We start from the raw sequence: 14,985 nt of genomic DNA, 5'->3' as shown, positions 1-14,985 counted from the left end.
CGTCAGAAGTTCAGTTACATCCTGCCGTGAGAACTTGTAATTATTTCAACGGGGTGCCGTCGAGCAAGATGATGAATATTGTATCAAAGTTATGCGACAGTCAGTCGGACTGAAATTAAACGACAGTGAAAATGTTCTGAAGAGATGAAGGGTGGAAAAATCAAAAGACAAACGTTGGGATCTTTTTGCACTCCATGTTTCGGCCTCGGTTTCAGTGCTGCAGAACCGACCCGAGCTCGGGGTCATAATTCAACTTTTTATAAGACACTGAACTGTGTTTGAAATGCAAACATCTCGGAACCACTCTGTAATGGCAGCTGGTTGTTTGATAGGAATTTTCCCTCCACTAACATCTTCCAGTCCCTCCATGAAATGGCAATCGTAATAATTAACGCAATTAACGCCAACTCTGCATATTTTCACCATTTTTCTGCAAAAAAAATTTTGTCAGCAGAAACTCTGCTTCTGTAGTTCTTTAATAGTTGGAGACTCTCATTCTGTGAAGCTACGTCAGTTTTAGGATATTTTTTGGGGGTAACTTTTAGCCCCAAGTTTAATAATAGAAAAAGTAAAATAATCACAGGAAGTGATTACATCATAGAGCTTAATAAAAAATAAAAAAATACATTTTCAATCACATATTTCTTTCTTGACTTGCAGAATAATTTGACAAAAAAGCTGCAAAAATTAAAATTAAACATATTTGATCGCAACAATCTCACGAAAAAAAACCTCCTGGAGGGACTGATCTGCCTCGTTTGCTCTTTTTGTTGCTTAGCGACGCAGAACAATCATAATTAGGTTGATGACGTCGCCCGAGCACGAAGTCGACCTAACACACACACACACACACACACACACACACACACACACACACACCAACACTTGAGTCCGCAGCGATCAAACATTGTTGTTCTTGAAACTCGAGGCCCTGCAGCCGAATGTGCGCCGGTCACAAAGGCCCCTGAAACAGAGAAGAGGGTCTTTGAACGCATCATCCTTGAACTTTGAGAGGGAGACAGAAGGAAGCTGGGAAATGATATTCCTCATTTTATTCTTTTATTTTAGGTGGTTTGAAACTCCACAGTCCTTAAAAAGGGTTATCTCTTTGAAGGGAGCATAAGAGCTGCTTTCTACTGAACATAAAATCCAAAAAGTGCTTCAGGTCTTAAGGAGTAAAATGCATTCACAGCATAAAATAGTTTAAAATAAAATACTGATACTGACCAGCGACTGAACGCTTCTACTGTTTCAGCTAATGTTCGACTTTCAGCTACAATTTGATTTCTTCACTTTTTCAGCCTTTTTTTGTTTCTGCAGAACAAACATTTGCAACAACAACAGAACAAAAAACAGAGCTCGCCTCGTCGTTGCAATTTAAAAGTTTCTACTCTGCACTTATCCTTCATCAGAAGTTGTTCCCAGACCTCGAAGAGTTTCACCAGCTCTTTCAAACACTTTGATTACTGGCAGCCCTGAAGTCATCGTAGAATGAGGCTGCCACTGTTTGTCACCATTAAAAGCTCATTCAAAGTTTTGTGGTCACCGATATATACAACAGAATGAAGTTCCAACTTTCATTTTGCCAAGTGAAGACTTTCACTATTATTCTGGTGGGATTCAGCAGTTCATGAATTTCAGAGAAAACCAGGAAAAACTGCAAAAGAAGCTCCCGGAACACAAAACACAATTAAAGAGAAACACAACTCTTGTTTTATAATGAATATATTCAGGATAAGAGCTAATAAACATGAAAATAAAACACATTGATGACTACGGCCAATAAAAGGAGCAACAGGTCAGTTTAATGAGGCTCTTTGGAGCCGACCTCTAGTGGCACTCGGTGGTATTGCAGTTCTGCATCGGCCTCATTTTTCAGACCCGGAAGCAACGAACGCTTTTATGTCCCGTCAACGGTCCTCGCTTTGTCTTCGCCACAAATGCACTCTGTCACCCGATTGGTCGACATCAAGGGTCGTCGTAGGATACGTCAAACTAGGCTGGTAAACGCGAAACGAAGCGGACGTGCTAGCCTTCTGGTGTCCGAGACGCTGCGTCGCTGGTCTGCAATTATGTTCGTCGTTCCTGACGTTCAGATTTGGACCAAAAACTGGAGATCGTGTCAAAAATCAGGCTGAATTGAAGCAGTAAGGATCTAAGAAAGGATTTTATTTGATGTTGACCTGACAGCCAAAGACAAAATCACCTGGACATCCGCTGCTTCCTTTTCAGCTATTATCCGTCAGATGCCGTCCAAAGTTTTGTGGGTTTTTTTTTTTAAATGTCTTCGTCTATTTTATATCTTTCGAACTTGGCCTCTTCCTCCACGTTCACATCTATCAAACCCAGTCGAGGAAAACAGAAGAAGTGACAGACAGAAAAAAAAAAAATGCTAAAAAGCCGACGCTACCTGCTGTCATCTGAATAAATAACAGTTTGGGGAGTCGCTGAAATACCTTTCTTTCTTTTTATCTTTGAAAACTGAAACGTCAGAGAGCACTCAGCTCTCCGGCGTGAAAGGATCCGTCTTTATCCGGAGAGACATGTCCTAATGGACACGCTGCCAAACCGAAAACAACAGGAGGTGATGGAGCGTCGGTGGAGGGAGGAGAGGAGGCGGGGGGGGGGGGGGCAGATTTACTGCAGTTCAACAGGTACAAACTGCATCACGCTGAATAGTCAGAGAAAATAAAAGGATTTACAGTAAAACTTAGAACTGCTGGAACCGTTGTGATGAACAACGGGTCGATGATTGACAGGTCACAGTTGGGTTTATCTCAATCACCTTTCACACTGCCGGTACGACGCTTCACTTCCTTTCTCGCTTTACGCTCAAAAAAAGAATCACAAAGAGGAAAAAACCTGTAAACTCGTGATTTATTTCTACATCTTTATGACTGCTGGAAAACCTGCAGCCCTCAGCGGAAAAAAAAAACACCTTTCTTTTTGCCAGATAAAAGGCGGGAAGTGACAGGAAAAGAAGGAGGTGATGAGAAGAGGGATTGAATTGAATAAGAGGAGAACAGAGGAGGGACGAAGGGAAAAGTCCTCGAGCTATTAGAAAACTCATCACATGCTAAGTGTGTAAATTCAAAGTAATGAAGAGGGTGTGATGAGGACTCATGAACATGTTAGTCGAACTCTCCGTCCAGCTGACGGTCGTCTCTCAAGTCGTCTCCTGATTTCTCTCCAATGCAGATGATATTTAAAAACAACAACAACAACAACAACAGCAGCAGCAGCAGCATTGGTTATTTGTTCAAACACTCTTTTTTGTGTGCTTTTCCTGGTATGTCATCTTGTCCATAATTTGCCAAACAAACTGTAAGACTACTTTTATTTTTTTGCATCCCAACGGTGAATCTTGGTTTTATTTAACAACGACCGCCATCTTTTCTAAATTATTCTCAAACCACACACACACACACACACACACACACACACACACACACACACACACACACACACACACACACACACACTTTTTCTCAAGAGGTCAGCTCTCACCAGTAGCTCCGATATATAAATGTCAGACCTCAGGTGAAATTAATTTAATGTGCTCTGTTGTCACTTCAGCGTGTGCGTGTGCGTGTGCGTGTGCGTGTGCGTGTGTGTGTGTGTGCGTGTGTGTGTGTGTGTGTGTGTGTGTGTGTGTGTGTGTGTGCGTGTGCGTGTGTGTGTGCGTGTGCGTGTGCCCGTCTCGACCTCATCTTCAGCATCAATCTTCCGTCACGTTTCCTTTTTATTTGAAGTCAGACTAACTCCGAGACTTCTTGGCGGCGCGGACGTTACCGGCTTCAACGCTCGGTCACTTCCACGTCGACTTCTGGTCATCGGATGAAGTCACGCGCCACAAAAATCGGTTTTAATTTCACTCTTTATGACCGAATTTCCCCACTGTGGGATTAATAAAGTCCATCTTATCTTATTCACGGCTGCAGCTCAGGACTGTTTCCTTTATTCAATAATGTATTGATTTTTTTTTTTCTTCAACTTAATTACCTTTTTAATCAAGTGTCAGCGAGCCCAGGGCATCGTCCAATCACTCATTAAATTCAACCAACAGTCCAAAGTTAAATACGGAATATCTTTTCCAGACAAACATTATCTTCAATTGATAAATGGCTTTAATCATTTTATTTGACGATCAAGACTGTTGACATTAAATGTTCTGTCTTTAAAACCCATCAGTTCAAAATTGTTTCAGCTTTGCTGAGAACTGAACTCTTAAAAAGAGGCAGCGGAGGTCAGCTTGAATTCCTGTTGGTTACAATAATAACTCGGGTTAAAATAAAAGGCTTTTATTGTTGTAAACAATCAGACTACATCATTAACTGTTGAGCGAGAGATGATCGTTTTTTCGTGTTGAGATACGTCAAAGTTAATTCTGTCAAATCAGTAGTCCGTCCCTCCAGGAAATCGCAATAATTAACGCAAATTCAAACAAACTCCACAATATTTGCGTGAGCTTGCAATTGTTTTAAATTGCCGCGATTTTTCCGCAAAAAAAATGTCGTTAGCAGGAACTGTTCTGGGAGTATTAATGACATAAAGTAAGTCTTCAGACAAAACTCGCTTGGTTTGCGGAAAATGCGGCCTTCACAATAAAAGTTTCTAATTCAATGTTTGTGATCAAAGGAAGTGATTCCATATTACTGGATGTTAAATGAGTTTTCTCCACACGTCCAGTTTGTTTGTTTCATCCAGCAGGTCTATGTGTTGAATGAACATGAATTAAACAGCATCTAAAGCTCTTATTTTGAAAGGCTGATGTCGTCCTTGTTTCTATATTCCAGTCACAGACGCTCTGTTCTGGAAACATACGCAGCTTTTAGGATTTATTTTTGTAACTTTTAGCCCCGTGGTTCTCCAAGTTCAATAAATAAATAAAAAATGTGCAGCAGGATTATTATCACAGGAAGTGATGACAGATTCATTACTTTATCAAGTAGGGCTTTAAAGAACTGGTCTCCTGATACCTGCCAGCAACAAACACCAGTTTATGTTTTACAATCAGTGCTGAATCACAGAAAACATCCTCTCAGGGGTTTTGGTTCTGGAGAATAACACATTAGGACAAATGAAAAAAATAAAAAGGTGGCCTTGCGTACACGGTGGAGTGTTTCACAAAAAGGTCAGCGATGCTTCAGCGGAGAGACGAGGACGGCAGCAACAACAAACAACGGCCAATAAAAGCTTTAAGAGCTCAGCAACAAGATTAGTTTGTTTTTTCCCGATTGAAGTGGACATTTTCAGGTCACACCTGCTGGCTGGCTTTTTCTTTTTAAAGGTTGATCATTGAGTGTTTGTACTGTTGGTTGTTTTCAAGAGATTTTCTTCTGAAGAAGAAGAAGAAGCCTTCGGTTTAGTTTAATGACGGAGTTAATAAATTTTTTGTCCGTTTAATTTCATCCTGCAGTTCTGATATTGAACACTAGGGGGAGCACTGACATAGGAAGTGTGTATTGCTAAACTAAGTCTTATTTTAAGTTTTCTGGAAACTTACTGCGAATAGATGTTTAAAATTGATTTGGTTCCCAATTTAAAGCATGAAAGAAAAGATTGTTTTTTTATATCTTCACAAGTCATCTGATGACGAAACAAGTCCAACTGTTTAACGAAGTAAGTTCTGAAATAAAAGCTTTAAATATTCACCGTTTTGCACCTTCGTAGACGGGCAAAAATAAAAATGAAACTTTGTTGAAAAAAGCCTAAAGACACCGGCCTCATAATTTAGCTGCAGTCTTGCTCGTGTACAATTTGGCTCAAACTAACAAGGTCTACAATAATAACGATGATGATGATGATGATGATGATAGAAATGAGAAGCAAGCGTCGAGAACATTTCGGTCTTTGCCCCGAGACCTCCAGATGAAAGACGTTTTAATGATGCGAGTTCGTTCTCTGTAATTTGTGCGTCCTCTAATCAGACTGCTTGTTATCTCGTCACGTCACAGATTTTTATTTACCGTATTTAACACGTACAAACTGAACGTGTGGCGTTCAGTGTCGCACCGAAAGGACAAAGACGGAAACTGAAAAATCACGTTTTGTGCCCGAGTGCTCCCTCTCTCCACCTGAAGCTGGAATAAACGGTGATTTAACCAGCTGTCCCGATAAGAGGTGTCCGCCGTCCCGCTCTCAGGTTCACAACTTCAGCAAGAACTTAATGTGCCTCAATTATCCGAATTTAATCGGGACCGGCAGGACTTGGTCTTTTAAAAGATGCTAGCGGCTCCGTTCTGCAGCAAAGACGTGTTCAAACCTCCGATTTATCTGCACCGGGAGAAAAGGAGATTTTTTTTTTTTTTTTTATTAGTCTGAACCGACATCACACATTCACCACTTCACCACATTTCCATTATTTTCACATCCTTCGCCGACGCGCCGCTCGTTTCTTTCTTTTCTTTCATTTTCTGCAGAGATGATGTAAAGCGAGCGTCGACGCTGAGGAGGAAGAGGCCGTCGTTTTGTTCCCATCGGGGTTTTTTTTTTTAATTGAAGAGCAGCGGCCGAGTGGGCGGTGAAGACGACGAAGACGAAGAGCGAGGTGGAAGTGTGTGAAAGAGAGGGAGACGAAGAAGAGCGGGCGAGAGACGAAGTGCAAATCAGTTCGGTGGCAGTGAATTACCGACTGTGTGTGTGTGTGTGTGTGTGTGTGTGTGTGTGTGTGTGTGTGTGTGTGTGTGTGTGTGTGTGTGTGTGTGTGTGTGTCACGCTTCATATTTTATTGTTCTACACAACATTTGTTTTTCTTTTTACCTTTTTTGCAACAACACGGAGCTGAAATCCTCATTTTATTGTATTTTTAGTAAACAAGGACAATAAAAGGGTTTCTCTTCTATTTACCAACACCTGCTGGTTATGTGTGACTGACAACAGCAGGTGGCAGTAATGATCTTAAAAAGCCATTTGCAGAAGAAGAAGTGGAAAAAAATAGCAGAAGAAGAAACGACGAGCATTCTTCGGTGAAACACGCGTCGCTCTGCGAGTTTCGAGCGGTTGGTGGTGAGCGGAGAGAGAAAAGAGCAGCATGGAGCCATCGAAGTCCAACTTATTATTAACTTCACGTAGAAGTGGAAAATCAACCAGGGAGACTTCGGTCTCGTGTCAGAAAGCATCATAAAAACACAGCGCAGAAATTTTGGAAAATGAAATTTCATACAGTAAAGATTTGTGGTGTTTACTTTCCATTTTCTCTCTCGTTGTAAAATCTCCCAACAAACATTTAACCTGAGACGGATGCCGAGTGTCGGAGTGTAACAGCCCATTTCACCAGGCTTCAGTTGACAGGATGGAGCTCAGTGGACATTTTTGCAACTTGCAATTTCTCACAAAATGACTTTTCTGCAGAATGACTTTTAGATGGAAATAATTTAGGCTCTTTGGAGATTTTAAAACTTTTCTTGTTGTTTTTCCGAGTTTGTTCCGTGCGATGGACTGAAACGGTGGCGGCAAAAGTTTGAATGAAAACTGAGCAGAACTTTCAAAATGAAATCATTCAGTTATTTTCAGGAAGTAAAAGAAACTCTACTTTCGACTTCCAGTTCAGAAAAAGCAGGAACCATAAGAGTGATTGTTGATTTCATCTCTTCGGGGGCTCAACGGTGTGAATATCAAACATCTGAGCTCGTCATTAGTATTCAGGATCTTATTTTGGAAGGACTCGCTGTGGCTGCATCACCCGACCCCGTTGCCGTGTCGACCGTGTCGAGATGCTACGGCGGAGCGGTAATTAAATTGGAGCGTTTACATTTGTCAAACTGAAGTCGCAAAACTAGCGCGTAGAGGGAAATGACGTTCTTCGGGGGCTTATCCAAGTTTCACCAGGAAATGAATGAATGAATTACACCGAGCATATTTCATCATCGTAACTGCGTTCCTGTTATTTCCCAAGGAGTCTCTGGCGTCGCCGTGGCTCCTCCCAGAGAAACACAAACCAACGTGTTGATCAAACCGAAGGCTGAAAGACGCTCGGTCATCATCGGCTTTCCGAGTCTGAGGCAACGTCGGATGTTATTGAGCTTCTTCTTCACTCATTCATACTTTTAATTTGCTCTTCATCAGTCCGGATGTCTACTTTTATCTTATTTATGTGGTCCTCTTGTTTTGTCTTTTGATTAATGTTTTTTTTTAATTATTATTATTATTATTATTATTATTATTATTATTATTAGAGAGCAACTAAACAGAGTTTCATTCTACTTGTATAATGACAATAAAGAATCATTCATTCATTCAAAAATCAGCAGCGTGAAAAAACAACAACTATCGCATGTGAAGGTGCTGAAATAACTTCACATCAAAAGTAGCTTAAATATCATGCCGACGTTACATTTTGTTGTTTGATAACTTCACGTCATCGAAATCAGAATGTTTTTTGGGGGAAATAATGACAACGAACTCACTCAATTAGTCCTCTTTTAACCTCGCTGATTAGTGTTGCCATGACGATGAACGTTCCCCCTAATAAGGCAGTGAAGGGTGCCGAACCACGACGGCGGCCAAGTGGCGAGGGACCATAGCGATGCCCTGAGTTGTGACTTCCTGGTTCGCATCCTGCCTATAGGACGACCACTTCCTGCAAGCCACGCCCCTTCTCTCTTCCCCGTTTTTTTGTCTTTTACTTTAAACTAAAGACTAAAAAAGTATATGTATGTATGTATGTATGTATATATATATGGCCTCTTTATTTTTAAAAAGGGTATAAAAGTATTTTTTATGTCCGAATTACATAATGTTTCAGTAGCTTGTTTGTTTCTATAAATATGGCGTCTTTACAACTTTCGTCTCCAAACGTCATGTCGTCCCAACGAGCGTGAAGCATCGCTGAGTGACTGTTAGTCTAATAACGGCAGCAGGTTCGTTGTCCTCCGATGAGCAGAAACCCTTCGAGGTGCATCATCTTGTTCTTTTCTGTTTCTTCCACTTAATCAGGTCGATGCCACCGCAGCAGCTGAGCTCCCAGCATGCAGCTGAGCTCCCAGCATGCAGCTGGGCGGCTGTGATCATTTACCAACAGGTCACGCTCCACCCAGCGCGTGTGGTTAAAGACCTGCACGTGAAGCAACGCTGCCATCTAGTGGACAACACCTGTGTTCTCGTCAGGCCCTTTGTTTTATTTTGGCGGGACAACTTGTACAACTACTGAATATATTAGTGAAAGGAACATCAGTGACCTTAATAATTAACATCTCAGCATCTGGACTGATTTTTTTTTTTTTAAACTCATTCACATTTCACACTGATAATCTTGTTTCCCATTTCTATAGAAATAAAAATTAAAAAAAATTAAAATCATATTTCCTGTTTTTTGTAGTAAAAACTACAAATTACTGGGAGAAAAAAAAATGATTTGAAGATTGTGGACTTTTTTTCCATAATTTCAGATTTTTACTGACCGATCATTTGAACATTTATTGAAATAAAACCATAAGAAGTTTATAGGTGGAAAAATAAAATCACTGTTTGGTGAAGCTGTTAACAACTTAATACACTTCTGTTTGAAGATGTCTAAAGGTTGGAGTTTCATCTTTAGACCTGTTGGATTTTAAAAGCTTGTTATTTTATATTGTGCCAAATCTGCATCTGAAAGTTGAATATTTCCCTCTGAAATGTGGAAGGATGAAGTATGAAGTCTGAAGGATGAAAGGATGAAGGATGAAGTATGAAGGATGAAGGATGAAGTCTGAAAGGATGAAGGATGAAGTATGAAGTCTGAAGGATGAAAGGATGAAGTCTGAAAGGATAAAGGATGAAAGGATGAAGGATGAAAGGATGAAGGATGAAGTCTGAAAGGATAAAGGATGAAGGATGAAAGGACGAAGGGATAAAGGATGAAGGATGAAGGATGAAAGGATGAAGGATGAAGGATGAAAGGATAAAGGATGAAGGATGAAAGGATGAAGGATGAAAGGATGAAGGATGAAAGGATGAAGGATGAAAGGATAAAGGATGAAGGATGAAAGGATGAAGGATGAAAGGATGAAGGATGAAAGGATGAAAGGATGAAGGATGAAAGGATGAAGGATGAAAGGATGAAAGGATAAAGGATGAAGGATGAAAGGATGAAGGATGAAAGGATGAAGGATGAAAGGATGAAGGATGAAGGATGAAAGGATGAAGGATGAAAGGATAAAGGATGAAGGATGAAAGGATGAAGGATGAAAGATGAAGGATGAAAGGATGAAAGGATGAAGGATGAAGGATGAAAGGATGAAGGATGAAAGGATGAAGGATGAAGGATGAAAGGATGAAAGGATGAAGGATGAAGGATGAAAGGATGAAGGAGTGTCACGTGGAAATATTCAAGTCAACTACCTCAAAATTGCCCTCAACAGGACACTTTAATGAAAACTCAAGAATTACCTCCAACAATGAACCCAAAACAACATAAACAAGCTTCATGTCATCCAACAATATGACGAAATTAAAGTTCACATCCCGGCAGCGACCTGCTGCTCACGTGATCAATATGATCAATATGATCAATGTGATCAATGTGATCAATGTGATCGATGTGATCGATGTGATCGATATGATCAATGTGATCAACGTGATCAACGTGATCAACATGATCAATATGATCGATGTGATCGATGTGATCGATATGATCGATGTGATCGATATGATCGATATGATCGATGTGATCGATGTGATCGATGTGATCGATGTGATCGATGTGATCGATGTGATCGATATGATCAATGTGATCGATGTGATCAATGTGATCAATATGATCAATGTGATCAATGTGATCAATGTGATCGATGTGATCAATGTGATCAATGTGATCAATATGATCAATGTGATCAATATGATCAATATGATCGATGTGATCGATGTGATCAATGTGATCAATGTGATCAATGTGATCAATGTGATCGATGTGATCAATATGATCAATATGATCAATGTGATCAATGTGATCAATATGATCGATATGATCAAACAGCGCTTTAATGAGACGTCACGTGTCAGCGGGCTGGAGGAGCGATGGAAACGTCCCACCGCGCAGCCCGACGGCGGGGCTTACACCCGGACATCACCCCATCAGAGCCCCAGTTCAGAGGACGAACACCGGGTCTTACCGGCTTTCTTCTCCGGTGATCTGGACGACAGAACTTCAGGCCGGTTCGTCCGCAGCGGGTCCGCAGCGGGTCCGCAGCGGTGTCGGCGTCTCCCCGGAGGCCGCGGCTGGAGCTGCCGGTTCGGGGTCAGAGGAGCCGGAGGTGCCCGGAGGCCGCGGCTGGATCGGAGGCTCCGGTTCTTCTGTCTCGGTGAACGGCTCGTTAAACCGTGTCCGGACATCTTTGCGTGTTGAACCTCCGGACCTGACGTAGCGAGCCGGCTGTGACGTCACTGCACGCCAAACGACCCGTAAAAACAGCGTCTGCGCCAACCCTCGAACTTTGAACTTTCACCCGGACCGGAAGTCTCTTTTTTCCGCCCATTAGTCTATTTACTTTCTTTTATTTTTAAAAACTTTTTAAAAGGCTACAGTTTTACTTTAATTATTGCTGCGCCAGCTTTAGATATAAAAGACACAAACAGAAATTTCCCTCAATTAAAAAATAAAAAGCTTGACGTTAAATAAGTTTTGTGACGATTAAAATAACAACAACAAAAATCAAACTAAAAGTTAAATCAGGTGTTTAAAGTCCAACAGTCTGAGTCAGAAATAGTTTCACCTGGAGGGGTGTGTCTCTGTTTGATTGACAGCAGCTGGCAGACTGAACTCAGCTGCAGAAGAAGAGACAACGTGAACTAACTGCTCTGCTTGTGTCTCTGAAATACAATTAACTAAATTAATTAATTAAGAGATGTTTATACAAACCTAAAATATTTACAGACCTGATTTTTTTTTCTTTTTACTATTTTAGTTTTGGAAACAAATGCAACATGGGAAAATATTTTTTTAAACAGCATTTAAATGCCAAGAAATGAATTAATAAAATAAGAGTTTCCTGCAGCTCAGTTCTGAATTTAGATTTTTATTTTCAACTGTGGACAAAAAAAACAACAAAGTTTGTAGATGGAAATCATCGCCTGGTTTGATCAAAGGAATATTTGTCGTCAGACGTCATCACCCTGCAGAGGAACAGCAGCGCCATACAGAAGCCTGCGAGGGCCAAACTGATCACCACCTGTGTGTTCAAGCACAAAAAATAACATTTGCTTACTTTGATTGAAGGAGAATTTACAGACTGATATTCACTCTTCTTCCCGAACCGAGCCGTACTATGCCAGACAGATGCGACGTGTCGGCCGCCGCCGTCTTCGGGTTTCCGGTCGACGCCCACTCGTCCTCGGAGCTGTCGTAGTCCAGGTTGAAGATGCCGCTGGGCAGAACGCGGATCCCCCAGTAAATCCTCTTCACCTGGCGGTAGGTGGTGTCCTGCACGTCGCAGCGGTACGTACCTGGGAACCAGGACAGGTGGTTACTGACAGTCAGCAAGTTCCAGTCGATGAACGTGCATTTATTTTATTTATTTGTTTGTATTTGCTGTTTTTTGTCCTGTCGGCTCAAACTTCAATACGACTTTAATTTGTATCCTCTAGGACAGACGGGCCACTTCGGTAGCATTTATTCACATAGCTGAGCTCCACCTAATATCCGAGCAGCCGTTTGTTTTCCAGCTCGGTGTGTTTCTGTCCTCTGATCTCTGTGTGTCTCTCTGTGGGCGGAGCTAAAACTCTTCTGCTGCTACTGAATGGTGAAGGCAGCGAGGGGGGAGTTCGTCCGCTCGTTAATCCATCGCGTTGATTGCGTCGATCTCTCAGACAGATTTAAAAAATAAATAGATAAATAAAAATGCTAAAATTAGATCTACAAATATACTCGGGCAGGAAAAGCTGCGTTTTGTTCGAAGCTCAGAAACGGGTGGTTTTCTACTGGTAGTTTTGCGATCTGCAGGTTGGAGACGACCTCTTCAGAAGTTTAAGTTTAATGTCCTCATCCATCGTAGGTTGTCATCAGTATAGTTACGAGTATATTTAGTATATATACAATTTAAAAGTTTCATTTTATAGCCTCATGACATTTTTCTCTTTAATCACTAATTCAGCTTCAACAGTTCCATAATTTCCCTCCTGCTGACCGCCTCACCAGGAAATGATGTTTCTGAACGTGACCCGTGTGTGTTGTGTTTACCTGCGTCGTTCTCGGTGACGGCGTCCAGAACCAGCTGGTCCAGGTGAGGAGCTTCCCAGCGGGAGAACAGGGAGTCGTCGGAGGTGATGACTCCTCGGGCGTGACGCCACGACACCCTGAGCCGGACAACAGAACCGTCAGATGTCAGGGTGTTTCTAACGTGAGCCGAGTCGGTAGGTTTTGAGCAGTGCAGCGCCACCTACTGGTGACCATCAGACAACACTCACATAAAAAGGGAAGTTTTCCCCCCTAAATGTTGGTTTACTAGCAGGTCTTAAAGAATAAAAAAGATTTGATTAAAGAAGAGGTTGTAACATCTTAATTTTTTTTTTTTTTTCATTATTTGAAACTTCCCGCCTTGTCACGTTCACCTCGAGGAGAACCTCCCCTCCAGGAGAACCTCACCTCGAGGAGAACCTCACCTCCAGGAGAACCTCCCCTCCGGGAGAACCTCACCTCCAGGAGAACCTCACCTTGAGGAGAACCTCACCTCCAGGAGAACCTCCCCTCCAGGAGAACCTCACCTGGAGGAGAACCTCACCTCCAGGAGAACCTCCCCATGGCCTTCATGACATCTCCCAGACAGTCGAGCTTCACTTTCTGCCCTATGGTCACCGTCATGGTAACGAGTCCACACTGCCAGATTTCAAAACACTTCACTTTCCGGACCCGACACTCCTCGGACACCTTTTCCAAAAATGAAATATGATGATTATTAAAAATCTGAGTTATTATAAAAAATGTTGTGTTGAGACTCAGTCGTACTTTTGTTGCATCGGTGCTTTTCACGTTTCCTTCCATCGCCATCTCCCCATTTCTGATCAGACACAGTGTTTGAGTTTTGACCCCCAGACCACAGGTGGTGCTGCAGGCGGAGCTGTCGGTGATCACCTCCACTCGCACCTTGCCCAGGTCGGCCGGGGTCAGAGGTAAGACGAGGAGGAGGAGGAGGAAGAGCTGAAGCCAAAGAGGACCATGCTGCATTTGGAGGTTTGATGCTGAGTCTGCAGAAAAAAAGAAGAAACTGTATAAAGTTCAAGCTGAAGCTGCTGAGAAAGTTCTCATTTGTAAAGAATTAAAAAAAACATAGACCGGACAGGTTAAAAGATGCTGATGATTATAAATCCAAACTGAATAACTCCTCCTGATCAATAGGATTTTATTTTGAATGTAATATTTTGTTGTGACAACCAGAATGTCAGAAAGTTCCCTCCTTCCACGTGTCAAAATGCAAAAAACAAAAATGTCAAAAATAAATTATATAAACGAATATACAGGACAGAGAAGCTTTTTTCAGTAGTATTAAATTCGTTTTTATTATTTGCTCTGTTTTTATTGTTTGTATCAAAGAAACAGCTTTTAACAATGATGAAAAGTCAACTTGTTGCATGTGGATGATGTTGCAATTCACAAGATGACCACCAGATGTCAGACAATCACGGAGACAAACCGCAGAAGGCGTCTGTACACCACTGTGGTAGATTAGTTTTAGTCTTCAGTTCAGTGATCATAATGTAAGTTTACAAATAAATAAATCTTTCGCCCTTTATTTTTTAGAGGGTGAATCATCTTGCACGGAATACAACTAATATAACTGATCAAATAAACATGTAGCAAACAGAATGTGGAACTAAAGAGCATAAAGAAACACTAAAATGACTCAAATTATTAACCGTAAACCACAAGAGACAATAATGACTATTTAGTCTGAATACATTTTTTTTTTATTTTACCTTTATTTTACCAAGTCAAATTAAAAAAATTAATTCAGCATATGCAACATGACATCCACAATTAAATGCCAAATAAAATAAAATAAAAGCAAAATTAAA

The 14,985-nt window shown here is 41.3% G+C and overlaps 1 protein-coding gene across 1 annotated transcript; it reads right to left on the bottom strand.

Annotated features, from left to right (window-relative positions):
* Positions 1–12,075: 12,075 nt before the first annotated feature.
* tmem81 (transmembrane protein 81) lies at positions 12,076–14,137 on the bottom strand. Its single transcript, XM_069717428.1, has 5 exons — positions 13,919–14,137; positions 13,695–13,840; positions 13,154–13,269; positions 12,242–12,420; positions 12,076–12,090 (listed from the first exon to the last, which is right to left on the bottom strand). Exons 1-5 carry the CDS (start codon positions 14,135–14,137, stop codon positions 12,076–12,078), a joined length of 675 nt encoding a protein of 224 aa, XP_069573529.1.
* Positions 14,138–14,985: the final 848 nt, after the last annotated feature.

Source organism: Brachyistius frenatus, unplaced genomic scaffold (assembly GCF_029030835.1).
Source record: "Brachyistius frenatus isolate BFR_SWC_R1_liver_20210118 unplaced genomic scaffold, ASM2903083v1 Contig_174, whole genome shotgun sequence".
Taxonomy (NCBI): domain Eukaryota; kingdom Metazoa; phylum Chordata; class Actinopteri; family Embiotocidae; genus Brachyistius; species Brachyistius frenatus.
The sequence above is the reverse complement of the archived record's forward strand: the minus strand, read 5'-3'. Positions and strand labels throughout refer to the sequence as shown.